At 42.8% G+C, this 22,148-nt stretch overlaps 1 protein-coding gene across 3 annotated transcripts in view; it reads left to right on the plus strand.

Moving 5' to 3' along the window:
* The window catches only part of SCHIP1 (schwannomin interacting protein 1), a 621,980-nt gene that overhangs the window by 398,495 nt on the left and 201,337 nt on the right, over nt 1-22,148 (plus strand). The window contains exon 1 of one of the 3 annotated variants that reach the window (XM_060242399.1): nt 20,444-20,824. The exons of the other annotated variants lie outside the window; for them this stretch is intronic. Coding sequence (XP_060098382.1) covers nt 20,819-20,824 — 6 coding nt within the window. The 5' untranslated portion in view covers nt 20,444-20,818. Of the gene's footprint in view, nt 1-20,443; nt 20,825-22,148 lie in introns of those variants that run through there. 3 annotated transcript variants of the gene reach the window in all.

Consider the following 22,148-nt stretch of genomic DNA (forward strand, 5'->3'; position numbering starts at 1 on the left):
TGAAGCACCACCACTGCAGAATTGTTGTCTCTGTGTTGCTACCCACCTCATCTCTGAAGGTAGTGGCACAGAAAGCAGGGTTCTAGAAAAGGATTATAACTGGCAACCTGGACAATATGAGTAGAAGTGGTCCGTCTTAAGCCATTTGAACAGGGGGCTACCTTTACCTTTTTTTCTTTTTTGTAAGAACCAACACTTTGTATTGTAGGTTTACTAGTTAAGCACTGGTAGAGTTTAGGAAGGTCTTGGGAAGAGGATCATGACCAGCAAATTGGACCAGCATATTTCGATGTTTAGAATTAATTGCCTTCTTTTTATTTTGTGTCCTATCTCTAAATACAGTGTAGACCACAGGTGTCAAAATCATTTGTTGCAAGGGCTGGATCTGACATCAGGCTGGGCCATGCATGCCATAAAATGTAACACAAGGTACCAGAGATAAAAACTTTATAAAGGTGATTTCATATGTCAAATGGCAATAGCAGATGAATGACAATAGCAGGCTTGATTGGATTAGGTGTGATATGCAGAGGGTAGTAGATGTGGAGATACCAGCATTGGTAATGAGACGGGAAACCTAGGTCTCAGTTCCATCCGGGAGGACTCAGTCCAGGAGAATGCAAAGAATGAATGGGCATAAGTCTGACATTAGAAACCACAACATTCGGTTGCTGACCTAAGAGGAGCAGTGCTCTTACAAAGGAATGTCAAAGAAAGATTAGAAAGAGAGACTGCTGAATTGCAATTGATAATGAAGCTCAAGACAATGCATCCTGAATTGAGAGCTAGTTTTCTTGTGTGTGCTATTATTGTTTGGCATCTGAAATCATTCCACTCTGCAAGGTATAAGGACCAATCCAAGTGTTCCAATTCCTAATAAGATCTTTTTGAAAGAAAATAAATCCCGATAGGAACAGAGAAACCCAATTTAAAAAAAATAAAAAGCAACAAGTTTTCAGAATAAGCCAAAATACATTGTGCTTGTCAGAAGAATCTACCCACCTTCTGAAGAAGAAAAAGAAGAGTGCTTGCACACAAAATCTTATGCCTGAATAAAATGTTGTTGGTCTTACAGCTGCCATGGGACTCCTCCTTTGTTCTCTCTCGTTCCTCTCCCTCCCTTCCTCCCCAAAAGAGGAGGACCAGCCCGGGACAGGGAAGCAGAAGCACTGTTTGTGTGTGACAGAGAGAGGCTTGTCTTTGTATGTCTCCTGCATGAAGTAGGAAGCAGCCATTGAGCTCTGTGTGTGCCTGTAAGGGAGGCAAGAGGCAGGAAGCAAAGAGCCATTGAGAGAGCTGGGGGAGGAAGCAAGTCACAGTGCAACTGTAGGAAAGGAAGCAGGAGAAGGAAGTTGCTGAGGGGGCAGATCTGAGCCCTGTGGGAGCTGAATCCATTTATGGGCAATATGTTTAACTGGTATAGACCTTTTAATTTATTAGAACATAAGAGAAGTCATCTTGGATCATGCCAATGACCATCCAGTCCAACACTCTGTGTCACACAGTGGCCAAAAAACCAAGATTCCATCAGAAGGTCTATCAGTGGGGCCAGGACACCAGAAGCCCTCACCCTGTTGCCCCTCCCAAGCACCAAGAATACAGAGCATCACTTGCCCCAGACAGAGAATTCCAACAATATGCTGTGGCTAATAGCCACTGGTGTAATGTAGGGGTTAAGAGAATGAGCTATTAACTGAAAGGCACCTGATTCAAAGTTCAAGTCTTCCATGAATTTAGTAGGTGGCCTTCAGCAAGCTGCTCTCAGCATCTGCCCCCACCCATCTACAACACAGGGGTAATAACACTGGCCTTTCTTCCAGGGTTGTTGTAAAGATTACAGAAAGATAAAATGGGCCAGACTGATCTTCCTCACATATAAGATAAATTTCACATGTGTGCACATAACAGCAGAAATGGCTGAACATATAGCTGTAAGTAGCAATGCTACTTTCCATCATCTTGGGAAATATCCATATCTGCAGTTCTCTAATTTGTGATTCTCTAATAATGTTCATCTTTGTGTATGCAAAACTGGGGAAGGTCAGGACTGCTTATGTGGGGGGGGAGTGGAATTATTGTGTGAACCATCTCGAAGAGATAACTGTCAGGCAGAAAGAACTAAGTGATAATCTTTGGGGGTGAGAGTGGGGATACAAATGCCGGCACAATTATTAGGTATTCCCTTTGAATTTCAATTCGCAAGTCATGTTTAAAACATATTGGCAGAGAGTTTGCCTTGTTGTTTGTATTTATGTGTTACACTTTAAGCTCAGCAAACCTTTGTAATTTACGGCCTCCAGCGGAAATAATGCAGATAGTGCAAGAAATATCCCAGTGCTTTGCACTTTTATAGCATTTTCATCTAGATTTGAAGATGCTTTAGAAATATTTAATTAATCAAATCAGCACAGCATCCTAGTAAAGAAGAAGCATGATTTATCCACTTAAACAATGAAAAGTTTGAGACACAAACGTAATTCAGTGTGGCTGCTGCTTGCTGCTGTTCTTCCCAGCAAAATATATACTGTTATCAATGCCATCAGAAGATGGAAAGCTGTATTCAGATTTATCTGTTTAGAAAACGTATCTGTTGTCTGTGCAGACAACTTGCTCGCGGTAGCTTACAAAGTAAAACTTGATACAATCATCATAAAAGAGCATAAAGGTAGAATGAACAAAGTACTGACACTCCAGCTATTTAAAGCAGCATAAAACGTTCAGCAGCCTAATATTATCTTTGTAAACAGTCATGAGTGATTACGCACTACGCAGGCTAACTTGATGTCATCAGATCTTGGAAGCTAAGCAGGGTTGGCCCTGGTTAGTACTTGAGATGGGAGACCATCAAGGAAGACAATGGTTGCTTAACAAAAGCAACTGTGGTGAACTACCTCTGTTTATCTCTTGCCTTGAAAACCCTATAGGGTTAGGATAAGTCCACTGCAACTTGACAGCACTTTCCACCATCCAAACAGTCTTAGGGATACAATTAGAATATGAATACAGCTTTAAAAGATCAAACACCTCAGTTAGAAGTCTGGGTAAAAAGAAACTGATTGGGCTTGAATGTAAAAGAGAGTAGGGTAGGTACCAGGAGAGCCTCATGAGGAAGGACATTCCAAAGGTGAGGTGCCCCTACTGAAGAAACCTTGTCTGTAGTCATCTGCCCCTCGCTTCTGCAGGCACAGAAAGAGGGTTTAGCGAAGAGTCTCTAACTCAGGGGTGTCAAACATGTGGCCTGGGGGCCAAATCAGCCTCGGAGAGCTTCTATCAGGCCCCCAAATGACTGGCTCTTGTCTGCTTCCTTCTCCCTCTCTCTTGCTTCCTTCTTCATCTCAGCTTGCTTTACAAGGGTTGCTCAATCACACAGGAGCTACAGAACAAAACCTCAATTTTCTCCACTGGTTGAGGCTCCTCCCCCTCCAGGTCCCCTGGGAAGGGAGGGAAAGAGTCAGAGCTTCCTTTGCCCAGTTCCCTGGATCCCTGTGAGAAATACAAATAAAGCACCTTTAAGAGCAACAAGTGCTAATTTTAAAAGCATGTTTTATTTTAAGGTGTGTGTGGGGGGGGTTGTCATGTTTGTCTGTGTCCTTTAAAAAGTGTATATCTCTGCTACCTAATCTTAAATAGGTACACACATGGCCCTGCCCAACATGGCCCAGCCCAGCCCAATAAGGTTTCATTTATATCAGATCCAGGAATCATAACAAATGAATTTGACAGCCCTGCTGGACAATATAGGTTGAGGCAAACCTTTGAATACCCCAGTCTTGAACTATTAAGGGGTTTATAGGAATAGCCAGCACCTTGAATTCTTCTTTTACATTCTGGAAGTGATTATGAGTGAGAGAGAGAGACTGGTACTTTTTGTGTAAAATGAGTCCACTGAAAAAACAGCAACACAAACATTTGGGGGAACAGGAGTTTAAAGCAAAATTGTAACTTATTGAACGGGAGGTTGGAACTGAGTGGTTTATGTTACCTTAGCGGTGACCTTGTCACTTTCTTGTGATGAGACTCCCAAGTGAACACAGCCGTTGATGCATAACTACACAAATGAACCTTTATTTAATTGCAGGGAGGACAAAAATGAATACAAATATGTCAGTAGTTGCTGGAAGACAAAACTAACCAAGGATTGTTTACCACATACATAGGTATCATTTGATTTTGTGTGTGTGTGTAACTTAATTACTGAACATTTGGTCATGGACCATGTGTGCATTTGTCACTTGATTGTCATAGCTCAATGAGCTGAATGTGGGAACTGAGTCCACTGACAAGCTTTACATTCCAGCGGACACTAAATGATCCTCGTGGCAATGTATTTGTCCAGTGCTTTGACATTGTAGGACATGGAAACAATTATGTGTATTGTTGAAATTGGTGACTCATTCACACAACCAGTAAGCCTTTGCTTGATGCTCTAGTCAATGACAGGCAAATATGCCTGTGCAAATCAGCCCATTAAAAGTAATTCAGAGGAGTTAATTACTGCATACATGTGTGTCCTGCCTAGGCTGCCTATGGCAAACATGTCTGATATACAGGGCCTTCTCAAATCTGTTATCCTGTATTGTGCTTCTTGCATCATGAAATGGCAGATTGCCCCAGAGACTCCATGACATTACTGGAATAGGGATGCCAGCCTTCAAGTGGGACCTGGGGTTCGCCCAGAATTTCAGGTCACCTCCAGACTACAAAGATCAGCTCCCCTGGAGAAAATGGATGCCCTCAAGGGTGGACTCTATGGCATTGTACCCCACTGAAATCCCTGTCCTCCCCAGGCTTCACCCCCAAATTTCCAGGAGTCTTCTTACATAGAACTGGCAATTCTACCCCTCATCTCCCACTGGTGGCCAAGGGGGCCTGGCAACCCTACCAGGGTAATGTTTCCCATTTCTAGTGGGAGCAGGGCAGGGGCGGTGGCTCACTGATACAGCCTCCATTGGGTAGGCAGAAGATCCCAGGTTCAGTTCTTGGCCTCTCCAGTGAAAAAGGATCAGGTCTTAGGCTCTTTGAAAGACCTCTGGGGAGCTCTTGCCTATCATGATAGATAATGCTGCCTCTGATAGACCAATGGTCTGGCTAAGTATAAGACGGCATCATGTATGTTCATGTGAAGCAGATAAGCCAAGCATCTTTGGTCAGTAGTGGGCTCCCTGATCAGCCATAGGCCTCAGCAGATGACCAGCCATGCCAAACCTTGACCCCGGTTATGACTAGAAACATGACAATAGTTCTCCCCTACTGTTGTTACCTCCAGCAGCTGATATTCTAAACCTGGGTTGATTTGATGCTTAAAACAGATCTATCCTCCATGATTTTGTCTAATATGTTGTCTAAACCAGTCCTTTCTCCCAGCCTAGAGTACCTCCCATGGTTAGTTTTAAGTTAATGAAAACAGGAAAAAGTGCTACAGAAATAAGGGACAGTAGTTATTCCTCAAGATGTGAAAAAGAGGGGAGGGGATTGAAGCATTTCCTAGTTTTGAAGATCATAACAGATTTCCTGGTTTTAATGTTTCTGAGGCTGCGTCCACCCGTTGTTGGATATTGTGTGAATACTGCATTAGTGTTGCACTGTATTTATTTATTTAAGCATTTTAGGCTGCTTTGCTTTCCAGAAGGACTCAAGGCAAATTACAAACAATGGTAAAGTTCTACAGTACTCAGACAAAAAAGAAAACAAAAACACATCTGGGTTGGGCCAGATCCACCAAGCTATCTATTGTTCATCCCAGGCTGTGAACCAAGGAATGCCTCTGGCCCCCTCCAAGCTAAATACCTGCAGGAAAGGGGGGGTCAGCCAAGGTGAACCTCTCCTGCTACTAGCATGCTGTGGGGGAGCTTACTTATTTCACCCCTCTGTAGCAAATATTCACTACCGGCTTGCCTTGTCCACACAGGAAAATCCACTTGACAGTGATTACTATAGCACAATAGTTGCACCATATCTAGAAATGTCTTTGAAGTCAGCTCTATGAGACATGGTTCCACGCTCAGCCAATCAGTGAAAGAAATCAATATCAGAAGTTGAAAGCCATCACAAATAAGCCACGCTGCTCCGATCGTTTAAGTATTGACAGTCATGCAACCAGAGTAATATAATCGCCGAAGCTGTTAGGGAAATCGTTCTTCCTAATGAATGGATGAATGGGAGGAAATCACAAGCTGCTCCCAGATATTCCAACTGCCCACAACAGAAAAAGCTAAACTCATGTAATAAATTATTCATTCCAAATTATTCACTACACTCATGTTGAGATAACAGAACAAGCTTCTCTCCCCCTGCCTCCTCTCTCTTTTTGCAGCAGATCAATAAACAAGCAAATACAGCTATTTAGGTAAGCATGATCCAGTAAGATTCAGTCAGATACCAGGGAATACTGGCCTGATTTTCATTACATTTTGCCTGTTAATTACATGGTTTCATTATTGCTGTTACAATACACTCTTCGAATATCTATTAATGAAAAGCAGGAACACATTCTTTGGAGAGGGTCACACAAGCATGTTCATTACTCGATAACAGAAACATGAAGCAGTGGCTTTCATGGGCAAAGAAACCACCACAGGCTAAATGCTGCGGATGAAACATTCAGATTTAGGTTGCTTCTGCACAGAGGTTTCGCTCTGCATTTCCCCCCAAAGTGCAGCATTTGGGGAGGGGGGATTAGATGCACTTGCACCAAACATTATTATGCATCTGCCCACTTTCTGAGTTTTCTCCTTCTTTGATATATTTCTGTCAACCTGCTTTGGTATGATCTTGCCTGAAATACTGCTTTCAGAGTGGGGTTTGGTCACCATGTGGATGAGAAGATGTGGATTTTGAGACCTCCCCACCCACATCCAGAGCAACATTTTCCTCTTATGCCCACAATCTGGCCAGTGATTGACAGATCTTCATTAAAATATTCATTAATTTAGTTCATTGATATCCTGCCTTTCCACCTTATCTGCTTGAGGTTCTCCTTTATTTGTCTAGAAACTGTACCTGCTGCCTCTCTAGAGACCTGCTCAAGGTGGTTCAGAACTAAAATCAATACAAGAAAGATAGTTCTGCAGAGTGAGTGAGAGAATCAGGGAGAAATCAAGCCAAGTGCCATAATTTTCTTAATTCATGGGTGATGGAATATGGGGAAGAGCCCTGGTTTTTCAGCACTGACAGTAATGAAACTTATGTGTTTCCTGACAGAACAGCATGTCAGAAGTCTCCTGCTGCTAAAGCAAAATGAATATTAGCTGGATTATAATTTACTGCACTGTGTTCTTCCTATCTGTCCTGCAGCATTTACATCTCTCCCTCTCTCCCTATGACAGACACACCGTCCTCTCTTCCTGTCTGGGTGTTCTCATCAAAAGGCTGTGAATATGCACAGCTAATATCTGCCTTCAAGATATTATTGAAAAGCCCATGTGGGCAATACTTGTAGGCAATTTAATTAAACGCGTTTAATGAAATTCTAAGCTCTCCCCCAGCCCTCCCCCTTCTCATTTAGCAGCCCAGTCCAGGACTTCTCAACCTCCCTGTGACATCAAAGCTGCAAAGGTAGTGGCAGTTAGAGGACCCAGGTCCCCTCGGACTACTCAGCCCCTCCCCCAATACTGGGACATCAGAGCAGATCAATCCACGGTCTCAGAATGACATTGGTAGCTCGCCATGGACCGCAAACACACTAGTGATTTATGTTCAGAGTGCATCGGGAGTAACATATCCATTAGATGCTCTGATAAACCAACCCATCTGGGATTTTTAACATTTTAAATTAGGATGCTGTTAATAATTTTTTTAAGAAAATCAAAATATCTTAATATGATTGCATCGGGAGTGTATCATTTGCTGGCCAGATGTAACCATCTTACACAAAATAATAATGTTAATCACATGTCTCCAAAGTCATTAGAATTTTGCCTAGGAAGCTATTATGTCTAATGTTATGATATTTCCAAGTATTTTTACCCAGCAGGATAGCTTGCCCTAGTATACAGACAGCATTGTTTCCTGCAGGCTGTATAAGAATTCACCAGTTGCGTACTTGGGGGAGGGGCACATTTCCACTAATTTAAGGGGGTTTTAATAAGTGGTATATAAGAGCCCCGTGGCGCAGAGTGGTAAAGCTGCAGTGCTGCAGTTGGAGCCTTCTGCTCACAATCTGAGTTCGATCCCAGCGAAAGCTGGTTCAGGTAGCCAGCTCCAGGTTGCTCAGCCTTCCATCCTTCCGAGGTTGGTAAAATGAGTACCCGGCTTGCTGTGGGGAAAGTGTAGATGACTGGGGAAGGCAGTGGCAAACCACCCCATAAAAAGTCTGTTGTGAAAACATTGTGAAAGCAATGTCACCCCAGAGTCGAAAACGACTGGTTCTTGCACAGGGAACTACCTTTACCTTTAATAAGTGGTATAAGATTGGGGATGGGTTTGTGAAAAATTAAGGGTTTGGGGGTTTTGCATTTATAGAAAACTAGGAACTCCAAAATCCAGCCAAGTTTCTACTTAACAATCAATATAAAATCTACAAAGAATTTCACCATCACAACTAGCCGGTTGAGTCTAAGGCTAAAGTCAAAGTTCTTAGACAACAATATGGGAAATCAACTTGGAAAAGTATAAGACAAAGAGGATTAGTTTTCTTAGTTGCCACTCAATGAAAGGGTCTTGCGTCAATTCACAACATTAAAAATATAAAAAATGTTTAAAACAACATAAGAACAATAACAAATATAAAATATTAAAATTAAAATGCTGAACTATTAAAATATGTGGCTAGCACCATACAACTAACAAAAACAACTAGAACATGGCTAAATCTCCAAAGGCCAACCTAAACTATTTGGCCTTGCATGCCCTGAAGAAACTAAACAAGTCTACCTTCTCTGAGGAAGGTAACTGAGCAGGGCATTAATGCTGGGCAACCCTTCTTATCAGAATTCTAGGCCTCAACTGCTCCAAACTATCAATGATAGTTGTCTACTCTGAAGCTGGGAGAGCAGCAAAATAATTTATTAAATCCTCCTCCACGAAGGAGAGCTATCTGTGTTGTTTTCAGCATTAGTCTCCAAGCAAACAGGAGGGTCAGCCTGACCAATTAGGTCAGAAGTGTCAAAGATATGGCCTGTGGGACAGAATCTGCCAGTCCAGGGCTCTTATCCAGTCCACAAACAACTGCTCATTACCTTTATTGCCAGATGACTGAGGCTGTGCATTATGTCCCTGTGTACTGTCCCAGTGCTAATGAATAATGAGCAATGGAAGTGAGAGGTGGACATTAGGGAGATACTTTAAGGAAATACTGTAAGTGTGTTAAGGTTTAAACTGTGTTTGTATTTTGAGTAAAAAATAATATTGTTAATTGGGTTTGCCTGTGTCCTGTACCTGGCATTACATTTTTGGCACACATGGCCCAGTCCAACAAAGTGATATTTTTGTCAGATCCATTCCTCATAACAAATGAGTTTGACACCTCTGAATTAGGTCATGATAGGAAGGGCTAGCTGGTCCTCCCTTCAGGTGCTTATTTTCAGCTGCAAAACTGAAGAGGCATGGAGTCTTCTGATTAAAAAATGGAGGTTGTCTTGTGTTCATAAAAACTCGTGTTGGGAAAATTCCCTTTGAATTTAGGAAGTCTTTCCATCAGATTAATAATGAAGGGACAGCTGGGCAGTCAAATGTTAGTAATACTCTACAGACCTAGTAAGAGTGATTAAGGAGTCCAACTGATTTCAGTTTAGAAGACCTAATTCTGTTTTCAAGTGCTGCTCAGCATGAAATTTAGCATCCCAAAAAAGGATATATCCATTAAATTGGTGGACATTCAGACAAACCTTATGAGGCTGAAGGACTAAATTGAAAAACCTTTCTCACTAACAGGTAAGGGGAAGCTGGAATGGCTCCCACTATCTTTTGATGCTTCCTCCTAAAGTGTCTGGCCAGCTGTTGTATATTCAGTACTCCTAGATTTTGAAGGGTTCCTGTTGTAATTTTCCAGTTGCTATGGGGATTAGAGAGTTGAGCTTTGATAGCACCAGTTGTAGCTGTTCAAAAATACTTTCCACTGTTTTAGCAGTGACAAAGGAAAGACCTCTTAACATCTTACCTACAAGTGCAGCATTTTCTGCATCTTTCCATAGTAAGGGGGCTAGGTTTCCATGTTGATCTACCAGCAGAGTATTGCTCTGGAAGACCTCAGAGATTGTAGGTAAAGCTGCAAAATGATTTGAGGTATAAACATTATATGAGGGGGATTTAGCAGGAGCAAGGAAATAATAACAATCAGGAAGTTGTAAGGGAGACTCAAACAATGCCCATTCCCACTCACCTTGTTCAAACAAGATACATCCTCCTAGTGAGCATGTTCACAACAAAGTTCTCAGCACATGGAGTTGTCAGCTCCAAGGTGGGAACTTCCTGGATATGTGGGGGTGGAGCCTAGAGAGGGTGGCCTACAGCCCACCCTCCAAATGTAGCCATTCTTTCCCAAGGGAAATTCTTTGTAGCCTGGAGATCAGGATCACCAGACCCTACCGGAGGGATGGCAACCTTATCAGCAAACCTGGTGAAAGTGTGCAATACTGTCCTTCTGCTACATGGACTCATGTTTTTTCCACCAATATTAAGAGGGGGCAGCAGGATAAGCAGGCAGCTTATCCACCCATTCTCTACCCACTCCTCACTCAGACATTCTTGTGCCAGTAGAATCTTCTCCATGCTATTTAAATCTGGGAGTAGCAGGGGAAGGGAATTTGGGAACCCCCTTTCCATCTGAGTGAGATCTGGGCTGAGCTTCTACTTCCCTTCCTTTTTTCATGTATTTAAGTCTGGGTGGCATGATCCCAAGAGTGAGTGCTCAAAAGTTCTTGGCTCTTAGCTCCTGGCTTGCAGATTGTGGACCTGAATGAACTGAGCCAGTGGGACTAGAAGCAGTATTGTACTGGTTTTCCCCCCAGGTGTTTACATTGTATTTTTGTATGTTGTAACTGGCTTTGAGCCCTCTCTGAGAGAAAAAGCAGAGGAGAAATCCTTAGATCAATGTAGATGTGAGGTCTACAACACCTGGGGGTTGCTAAGCAACCTCTAAGGAGCTCAGGGCATCATACATGGTTAGCCTCATGTAGTTATTTTGAAAAATGTTATACTGCCTCTCCAGTGAAACTGGGCACCTCTTCACCCATTCTGTTTTCACAACATCCCTGTGGGTTTAGTTTGGCTAAGAAGAGAAAGCAACTGGCCCAATGTCACCCAAGTGAAGGGCCATGGCTCAGCAGCAGAGCATCTGCTTGGCATACAGAAGGTTCCAGATTCAGCCCCTGGAACCTCCAGTTAAAAGATAGTGGGTGATATGAAAGACCCCTTCCTGAGACCCTGGAGAGCTGCTGCCAGGCTGAGTAGACAATACGGACCTTGGTGGGTCATGGTCTGATTGGCAGCTTCATATGTACATATGAAATTCATGACAAAGTGAATGTCAAGTACTGCCCAATCTTCATCAGTTATGACCTCGATAATTGCAGAATCAAAGATAGTTTATTCACTGTATGAAGACGTTACAGGTCAAGACTACGTCTTGATAGGACTGAGGATACAGGTACAGACAGGCAATTATATTGGTTGATCCAGACCATTATACATTTGAGCAAAATGCACCTTTTTTTCTACCAGTGAAATACTGCCCTTTCCCTCCTCCTTAGTTCAGTTCTAGTCAGAGCCAGCTGCAGCCAAAAACGATAGTCTCTGAGAGTAGTTGACTTTGATAACCAAGCATACCACATAGTTCAAGGTGAGAAAGGCTACTTGTAAGTTTCCCAGACACAACATATTTGATTAGTTTGCAAGCTGCTTTAGCTGTTACAAAATTATTACAATAGTCTGGATTCAACATGGAAGTGCTGATGGCAAGGAGACCCCTTGACAGTTTGTTGTGGGGGAGGAAGGTAAAGGAGATTGTGAGCCGCTCTGAGACTCTTCGGAGTGGAGGGCGGGATATAAATCCAATATCTTCTTCTTCTTCTTCTTCTTCTTCTTCTTGACAGTGAGAATATGAATCTGGATCACTTGTCATAGACCAGCATTATGCCACGCTGGATCTCAAAGCAAATTTCTAGTATAACTCCAACTCTGAGGTTGAATTTGCAGGAAATGAGGCTCGTTTGGACTGTTTTCCCATTTCTGAGCATTCTTTAAGCAGTCCTGGCATGCACTGTTGGAAAGTAGGGAGTTAATGCAGCATAGGAGAAATGCTGCTTTCTAAAGTGGGAGACAGACGGAGACAAGGTAGCTCAGAGGAGAAATAGCTTTGCGAAAAAAGCTGATATCATGGATTCCTGTAGAAGATAAAAATCTGATTTGTGTGCTTATGGCTGGACTTGAGGGAGCTTTAAAGAAGCTTGTGGGGCAAGGCTCGGGAATAGCATTAGGGGAAAGAAAAAATCTTGGTTTCTTTTAATCCTTTGGGAGTTGTTAATAAAGTTTCCTAATATGAAGCCCTGACTGGGCTTCTAGTTTTTCTCTTCTAACTGCCAGGGTTAGCACTTCTGTTTAGTCCTTGGGAAAACATACAGTTGACCAACCGTTCCTCCAATAAGAATACAATATGGTCCAGAATGTTTCTGTGTGGCTTGAAAGATGAGCCCCCGTGAGTATGGGAAGTGGTTCTGAGATTCCCTTTTATTATTTACAGACAGAACGCTGGAGGAAACAAGCAGAGAGGAGACTTGCGGCCATGCACTGAACAGAATGCAGGTCCCTCCATGCATGGTTAGTTTGCTGAGTCAGTCAATTCAGAAGGGAAAGACTGGGTAGACAGATAAGCTTAGGTAAATGTCCAGAAGAAGATAAGACAAGGATGGAGAGGATAGTAGACCATGGGACTGGTGGGCCCAGAAGAAAACAGGTGAAGCTTGCAGCATCAGGGAAGTATAGCAAGAACATGGAGGAGCAGAATGTAGTCTGTGGTGTACACGTGGAAGTCCTTTGTTGCATTCACAAGGTCTGCTGGTGTCAAGGACCAGGGCTCTTTCTCAACAGTCAAGAAGACCAAAGGCTCAAGTCAAAGAGGGGTCTGATCACAGACCTGAGACATCTGCAGGGAGTCCTTTTGATGTGAAAGAGATGCCCCAGAAGTCTGAATCAACCTTCTCACTCTGGGATACAGTCATATCTTCTGATTTAGGCTTGAATCCTAAACCTTCCACCCCTGAGCCCAGTGCAGTACCTGAGGTCTCTCCCCAGATGGCTCCTCATGCCTCACAAAACCCTGAACCACCACCCCATCAGAGGACTTGTTGCTATAATTAGATGTGCACTTTTAAGAATGAATCACCTGCTCCTGGAGGGGTGGGGATTGCATCTCCACTTCCTTGCAGGTGTATTTAGGGCCTCAGTTCATCCTTAGCCTTTGCTAGAGTAACATAGTACTGCTGGTGCCATTGCCTTGGCTTCTGAACCTCAGCATGGAGCAGAATAGCTGATGGAAACTACACACAAATGGGAAAGTGCAGTAACTGATTACAGGAGGAACAACCAGCACACAAAACCCTATAAAACTCAAGAAGCCTTTGAGTCTTCCAAAGAATTGGGAACCCATAGGTCTGTGTTAGCTTTGTGTGAATAGCCAGAAGTTAAAAGATCTTAGGCAGCAGAATGAGACCTTGGAGAGCTACTGCAAGTGTTGTGACTGCCATGTGTGCTGGGTCAAAGAGTAGGGCTCCAGTTCCAATGGAAGAATTTCACCTGAGCCCAAGCTTGATGTTTAGACATTCCCCCCCCCCAAAAAAAAAAAATTAGGCAGACTGTAGTCTGTAGCTTAGCAACTAGGTCCCTCCTTATTGAAAGGAAAAGGGCAGAGTAGGAGGAGAAAAGAAAGATGGAGGACAGGCTATAAGAAGGACAGAAGGATAAAACCTTATATTAAGAATCCTGCCTTGTTTTGTCTTTTTGGCCTGCACCAAGTTACACAACACCTGATGATGAGGACATTCCCAGAGTCCAATATTTCCAAGCTCCTATGACCCATTTTCTGCGGTGAACTATGAACATTGCCTATTCCAGACACCTAATGTGCAGCCTGTAACTCAATTCTTCCAGAATTATATGGAAACACTTGGGCACCCTGTTTGAAAAAAACCAGTTTAAAAAAACCCTACTTGGCATGAAGTCATCACATCAACATTTCTCTTTCCCCTCCCTTCTGCTCGACTTCATTTACTTTCACTTATATCAACAGAGAAGCACTCGTTAAATGATATCATTTTGGTTTTAAATTTAATTCATACCTGGCTTGGGATGGTATTTTTAAAATCGCTTTCCAGTGTGGTCCTAAGCAGAATTGCATCTTTCTACATCCCTTGAAGTCAGGGAGGTTGGAAGGGCAGAACTCTCCAGGATTGCACTGAAAATGTTTCAGTTGCTTTACTCAGTTTGTTACCTGCCTTGGGCTCTTTTTAGAGAAAAATGGGTGAGAAATTTAATAATTAAATTATCATAATCATAAGTAGTAGAAGTAGACGTAGTAGTAGTAACCCTTGTTGTTGTCATGTAGTATTAGGTGAGGGCTGCAGCTTCACCTCTTCAGAAATCAACTTTTCTTTGTTCTAGTTTACATTTAAATATCCAGTGTGGTTCAGAACCACTTTTAATATTCTCTAGTGCATCATGCTTATGTCCAGGATGCTATTAGATTCCTGGCACTTATCCCTTTTATTGCTAATTAATAATCTCTGATCAGAGCAAGCAGGCCTCAAAGACTATGAGACTCCCACGAAAGCCCAGCTCCTCCATTAGCCCTTGCGGGTCACATTCTGTCCTTGCACACCTCCCTGAGCACTTCTTCCATTTTGCAGTCTCTGCTTCGTTTAGTTTATGTCCTAAACGAATGTGTTTGGGACTTTAAATGTTTCTTAAATGCAACACGACAGACAAACTCATCTTGCAGTTTCTTCCTAGTGAAGTGATAGCAGACAAGGGCTACATCAGAACTGTCGCTTGTGCAACCATCCTTCCCCTCCCTCCAAAAAAATCCTTTCAATAAATCCATATCAAATATAGAAATGGAATATAATTGGCAATATAAAGTAGTGAGTTTGGGCCATGGTTTAATTCAAAGGAATCCCCTGCTGGCGAAATGTTGTTTAGCTCTTCAGAAACATAGCCAAGATTTCAAACTGTCTAGTCATAAGCCTAACAGCAGGGACTGAAGGAGGCATTAACCTCCTGTAGATGAACTAATTGTTAGATCTTATTTTAAATTAATAAGTGGCAGCCATATATGAGGAGAAACTTACAGGCCTTCAGAGACAAACGAAACTTTAGAATGAGGAGGCAGTTGCTATGGTGATCCTCCCCCCACCATCCTCCTATGGTGATCCTTCGTATGTTCCAGTGTGCCAGTCTACTCTGAACCGTTCTCCAGGAGATATAGGTTAAAATTCCAGCTTGGGCAATTTTGGGGATATACCTTGTGTATATGAGGCAGGAGAATTCTATTTAAGCTTGGCGACTGTGCCAGAAGCCAAAAGGTAGACCTAGATGATTCCACAGAATGTGGATGCAGCTCTGTCACTCATCATGAAATTTGATCCTTCTATGATGTTTTTATCTATCAAAGAAAAAAAGATACAGTACATATCAGTGAATCCTAGGGATTGAATCCACTTAAAGTACTTCTCTAGGAGAAGTTGTTGATGGGCATGTCCAAAAAACTCCAGGAAGGCAGTTTTAAATCCACAAGTAGCAGGTTTCTGACACATGGAAAACATGTCAAAGAGGCTTTTTTAGGTGTCCTTGTTCCTGGTTTCTGAATTGACAGATAGGTCACCTTATAATGTAACCGTAAAATGCATGCATGATTTCCACTTAAATCCAAGCTAACTTTGAATTCAGTTCAGCAGCAATTCTGCCTGGCATAAATTGATTTTATGTGTGCAGATTACCAGTTCTGTAACCTCAGAATGCTGCAAACTTCTGAAAACCAATTTAAGAACATAAGAGAAGCCATGTTGGATTTATGCATTACTCAGTATCAGGCGGTAGATTCTGGAACATATCACTTTGGACTGCAGGTAAAAGTGAAGGGAAGAGGTTCATATGTTTCAGTACTTCCCATTTTAAAAAAAATAGTGCAAGGACTCAACTGGCATAACAGAAAGAGGGCTACCCAAAATCTTTCATCCTCTGTATTATTCTCTTACATAAAAGTAGAGAGAGAGAGAGAGAGAGATTCAAAACCTCCACCTGCAGCCTAGAACTCTGCCAGTTTGGTCTACTACCTAATTTCACATAATCTGTAGATCAAATCTAGTTTGGAAAGTGAAGAGGGGAAGGTTCATGGCTTAGTGGTAAAGCCGCTGTTTTGCATGCAGAAAGTTCAAGGTTCTGTTCCCAGAATCTCAATTGAAAAGGATCAGATAGGAGGTAATCTGAAAGACACTGCCTTGAGACCACTGAGAGCCATTGCCTGTCAGTGTAGACTATGCTGATCTTGATAGACCAGATCTCTTGCTCAATATAAGGCAGCTTCCTATGTTCCAGTGTGCCAGTCTACTCTGAACAATGAGCTTCCAGTCACTTTCTAACTCACTTCTATCCCCCTCGGGTTAAAAGCATCCCCAGACTATTTGCAGGAACTGCTGCTGTTGCTCTCAGCAGCACTTTCAAACAAGGACATACAGCCAGGGTGATGAGAGTTTAATGCCAGCTTCTCTGAAGAAGGGTCAGTCTTGGAGAGGGAAGGGAATGGGAACAGCATTTGTAATCATGTACATTGTTGCTGGGCAACTGCATGGGTTCCCTATGTTGTCCTTTCATCTGGCAGTAATTATGTTTGCTCACTCGGATATGAGAGAAGGAGGAGGAGGAGACTGCAGATTTATACCCTGCTCTTCTCTCTGAATCAGAGGCTCAGAGTGGCTTACAATCTCCTATATCTTCTCCCCCTACAACAGACACCCTGTGAGGTGGGTGGAACTGAGAGGGCTCTCACATCAGCTGCCCTTTCAAGGACAACTCCTGCGACAGCTATGGCTGACCCAAGGCCATTCCAGCAGGTGCAAATGGAGGAGTGAGGAATCAAACCTGGTTATCCCAGATAAGAGTCCGCACATTTAACCACTACACCAGACTGGCTCTACACAGTGTGGTGTAGTGGTTAGCGTGTTGGACTTGGATCCATAAGACAGGGGTTCCAAGCTTTGGTATGTCACAAAGTTTGCTGGGTGACCCTGGACCCAGCAGTCTTCTTCAACATAACTTATCCTGCAGTGCTGCTGTGAAAATGGATGGAGAAAGTACTTGGAAGAAGGTTTGGATTATATATTAAACAGAGAGATTTTGGCTTAAAAAAGAAGAAGATCCCTGCTGGATCAGACCAGCAGTTCATCTAGTTCAGCATCCTATCTTACACAGTGGCCAACCAGTTCCCCTGGATAGCCATCAACAGAGTATAGAGGCTCATAACTTCCTCTGATGTTGCCCCCTGGCTCTAGGATTCAGAAGTTGACTGCCTCTGAATGTGGAGGTTCCCCTCAATCACCATGGCTAATAGCCACTGATAGACCTATCATCCATTAATCTATCAAATCCCCTTTTAAAGTAGTTAATTAATTATTGTACAGCATTATGTATAGTATAACCAAGATAACTGAAGGTTGTCTGGCAGCCTTAAGTTGTAACTCTTTTAGCATTATGCACCACCAAGTGGCAAGCTAGACTTATTGTGGAGGGGCTGAGAGAGCTCTGAGAGCTGTGACTGATCTAAGGTCACCCAGCTGACTTCATGCGGAAGACTGCAGAATTGAACCCGGTTCTCCAGATCACAGTTGCTCTTAACCACTACACCACACTGGCTCTCAAAGCTGTTTATTCCTGTGATGAGTGAATCTGGCAGATAATTCTATATTTTAATCACTCTCTGTTTAAAGAATTAAATGGCTTACAAATGTTAAGAGTCATGCCTCTGGAAAGGATTCCAGGCAGCATTCCTATACCCTGCTTTTAGACAAGAAGACTACATCACACCTGAAGCTGTATGTCTTTCCCCCAAAACATCCAAGGAATGTGGGCTTGTCTGTGTCTGTTGTTAGAGAGCTTGTCCTCTGTTGCATTCCAAAATAAACTTCTTGAGAGGAACTCAGTTTGAAAGGTTTGAGTTTTCTACATACATCTACTCCTCCCCCTTGTGCCTAGTCACTGAGGACATGGAGATACAGATACTCCTTTCATAGTGATTGTGCACACACAGTACTCTGTATAGTTTGAGTTCCAAATGAAAGATTCTGGGCTCACTTTATGGTTGTTTTCGTTTTATTTTTGCACCATAGAGAAGCTATGGAGAATTAGGGGAGATCTCAGAAATCAACCATGTGAGAACACTGATATATGGGGAAAATCTCACTGACAGCAGCATCATGCCTTATTCAACAGCCCAGTATGTTGATATTCGGTAGGGTTAAAACCAGCAAAGGTGTAAGGGGGGGGAAATGTGTCTCCCAGCAAGTAGTGGCTGCATAACAGGCTACTGCAGTCCTTCACAGATTCTTATTTTAAGAGAGCTGAAAGTAGTCTGGTAACAGGAATCATTGCCTAGAAGGTGCATACATTAGTATACATGATGCTACCTTCAACTGAGCCAGACTATGGGTATATCGAGAACAGCATTGTGTACTCTAAATGGCAGCGACTCTCCAGGGTCCCAGACAGAGGCCATTTGTGTCACCTGCTACCTTGTCCTTTTAACTGGGGATGATGGGAATTGAACCTGGACCTTCTGCATACTAAGCAGGTTTTCTGCCACTAAGCCACTGCCTCACTTCCCTTTTGTCTCTCTGTCATTTCTACGAAGTGTACGAATTTCTACAAAGCATAAGGTTTTGGAATACTGCAAAAACTTGCCAGAGATGCTAAATAACGATGCCTTTGTTATTTATTTTATTATTATTACCTTAATTTTTTATCCCACCCTCTCCACAAGTGGACTCAGGGTGGCTAACAGTCAGTTCAGACATTTATATTTACAATTAAAAACCAATGAAATACAGTTACAATTAAAACCATTCCATGGTGCTGTACCACTTCAATATATGCGGGTTCTTCTTTCCTATACCTTGTAGCTCTATAATAATAAAGCTCACACATTTTTGTGACACCACCACCTTCAAAATTCTGATAAAAACCATCAGTTGCCTCTGTTAAGTGGCATTTAGAGTCCTATAGGACTGATCTGCCTTCCTGGTGCAATCTTACTTTGCGAGATGCAGCCTAAAGTATTGCCAACTGCCATGCTGCCATGTCTGTTGCCTCAGGGGCAGGCTGGGATATAACAATCTAGGAACAGCCAGGGGCAGTCTTAAAAATGGGCAACGGGTGCAGCTGCCCTGGTAACTGCTCTAGGGAGGGTAACTGCTTGCAGCCCGTGCCCCACCTTGACAGAAGGATCCCACCTAAGCAGCTGACTTCTACTGGTGACAGTGACTCCTGGCTGCCTCACATGAGGTGAGAATCATAGAATTATAGAGTTGGAAGGGACCTCCAGGGTCATCTAGTCCAACACCCTGCATGATGCAGGAAACTTTCTTGGACCAAATCACACGCTCACAGCTTTAATGCCAGTAGCTCACAAAGTAGAATTTTTGCTCACAAGACTCCACAGCTTAGAGGAAACATTGGGTGCAGCACTGATTTGGGGGGGGGGGGAGTGGCAGTGATCTTGGGGATCTATTTTGGACTTTTTGGCCAGGCCTTGGAATCACTCGGAGCACTCCCAGAACTGAGTGGCCCCAGAGGCACTACGGGGGTTATCTGGGGCCACTTGGCTCAGCTCACTCGAGGGTTAATTTGCCAATCCACCCCTTCCATTCCTGTATAACTGTCTGCTTTCTTGCTCTAAACACCCTTGGCAGTGATGCACAGATGTTACAAAGGTGACTTCATAACATATATTTATATTAGAAACATGTGAATAAAATCTAGCAAGACACTCCAGGAGTCTGCAGTATGCTCTCTGTATGACTGTCCCATTTTTATTTTTGTGAATTTATGAGATCTGAGAGCTTTGCAAAAGGGGGGGGGGGAGTGAGATCTCAGGTTTCCCAGACACATTCTGCTCTGCCTTAAATAGACTCCAAAACAACATTTCCCAGCACTTTCTATTTTTTCCCCCTCTAATAACCAGCTCTGTTGAAATTTACTGTACTGAGAAACGCACCTTAGAGAAGCTTCTAGTTAACATCACTTACTTAAAATAAGAGCTACCTTTGAAGATGCAAGTCACACTTTGCTGTATTTTTTTTTTTTAAAGAGAGGGGGAGATGAAATGGAAAAAAAAGTCATGCTGTATTAAATGATTCAAAATGTGTGCTGGGAGTGGCAGGATCATGAATAATGCAACGAAGACCCGGGATTTTCCTTGCAAGGTCGATGAATGAAAAAGGCAAGGCTTTAAGACAGATCACCTCATAGTCTCTCATAGGCTCAGAGATCGCCATCCATCTGGAGGGTTAAGGCAAGTTCAGGCGACGCTGAGCACCCGCTCGTCACTCCCAAGAAAAGATTAAATTGAAATCTATTGGCACCAGGTTGAGTTCAGTGGGAGTCTGACAGCTGCTGGGAAGAGTTGAAGTCTGAATGTTTGATGCCAAGTGAATCGGAGTCTATTTTTGAACTCCACTTCCACATCCTGAAGGAATGGTTATCAAAGGCGAAGGAGGGAGGCGATGAACAATACCCCAGGCAGCCGATGCTGAGAACAGGACCCTTACTTTATTTATGCCACTCAAATGACTGGGATTTCTTACAAAATGGCTTGAAAGAGACGGTCTGTTTGTAGAAGATGAATGTAAGTATTGCCAAAGGGGGAAAGTGAAAAAAGCGCTTTCAAATCATTTCTGGCTTTAGTAACAATCATTTGATTTCCCCCTTAAACTGACAATAGCTATTGTAAGAGACAGACGGTTTGAGGAGCGCGTGGGCTCCTGCAGTCTCTGGGAAAGGAACTTTTTCTCACCTTTGTTTTTAAGTATATCCAAAGCTTTTTCTAGCTCAGGGTCTGCAGTGAATTGAAAAACTGGGGGGGGGGGATTAAAATCCATGGCCTCGTGTATGGCATTATGGATTTAGCGCTGCTTTTTTAACTGCATCTCAGTGGTACCTAATCAGCAGCAGAGCAATTTTATTTTTAGCGTTTCCAGAGCCTAAATGGCCCAGTACAAAAATATACCCTGATAGCTTTTTTTTTTCACTCCCCAAAGTGGGAAGTAAATAGCAAAATTATGATTTTGTGTTACTCATAATCAATTATGCAGGCACAGTGACTTTGACTGGCAGCAAAGCTGAAACTTGCAGCTATGCTTATTGAGAAGGGCAATTGCTAATTATGTATAGCAAAATAGTGTTAGGCTGGGAAAATTTGAAAATTAGGCACAGTTAGAACAAACAGAACATATGCATAATGCAGGGAGGGGTAAATCCTAACTCATAAATGTGGTTTTCTCAACGGGATTGATTGGATCTGTTCCTCCCCCTGTTTCTAAGTACTAAGTACTGCAGACTTTTGCAGCCTTGGTTTTCAAACCTTACTGTGGGGTGTTTCATTATGCTATGAATTTGGTAGTTGAAATAATTCTGGATAATACGCTTTAAATTGGATTTATTTTGTATTGGAAACAATACCTGTAAACACTTGCTTCCTTCTGGCATACTTCATAAGACCTCTCTCTCTCTTTCTCTCTCTCTGGCATATTTGCGCACACATAGGTTGGTTATGAGTGTGCATATATGAATGACTTCTCCTTTATGAGCAACATCACAACCACAGTTTCTGGGAGGAAATGCACCAACGTGTGTGTTTATTTGCATGTAATAATCTTCCCTAGGCAAGTGTCACTCAAGGTGTATCTACTGAGTTGATGTTGGATTCTGTGCACAGAATTGCAGTTGCCTTAGGATTTGGCAGGGGGAAGTATTTGATCCTCCTCCCTTCTTTAAGCAACAGAGGCAGGTTTTGAGGATAGCCCCAGAAAGTATCCTTCACTTGAATTGTGTTGTGTGTAAAGCAGATCAGCATGATTACTTCCATTCTGCAAGGTGCAATATGAGCTGATAGTGACTGAGCTCACTTGGTTTCCAGGTGGGCAGCTGTGTTGGTCTGCAGGAGAAGCGCA

This window comes from Heteronotia binoei, chromosome 6 (genome assembly GCF_032191835.1).
Source record: "Heteronotia binoei isolate CCM8104 ecotype False Entrance Well chromosome 6, APGP_CSIRO_Hbin_v1, whole genome shotgun sequence".
Taxonomy (NCBI): Eukaryota; Metazoa; Chordata; class Lepidosauria; order Squamata; family Gekkonidae; genus Heteronotia; species Heteronotia binoei.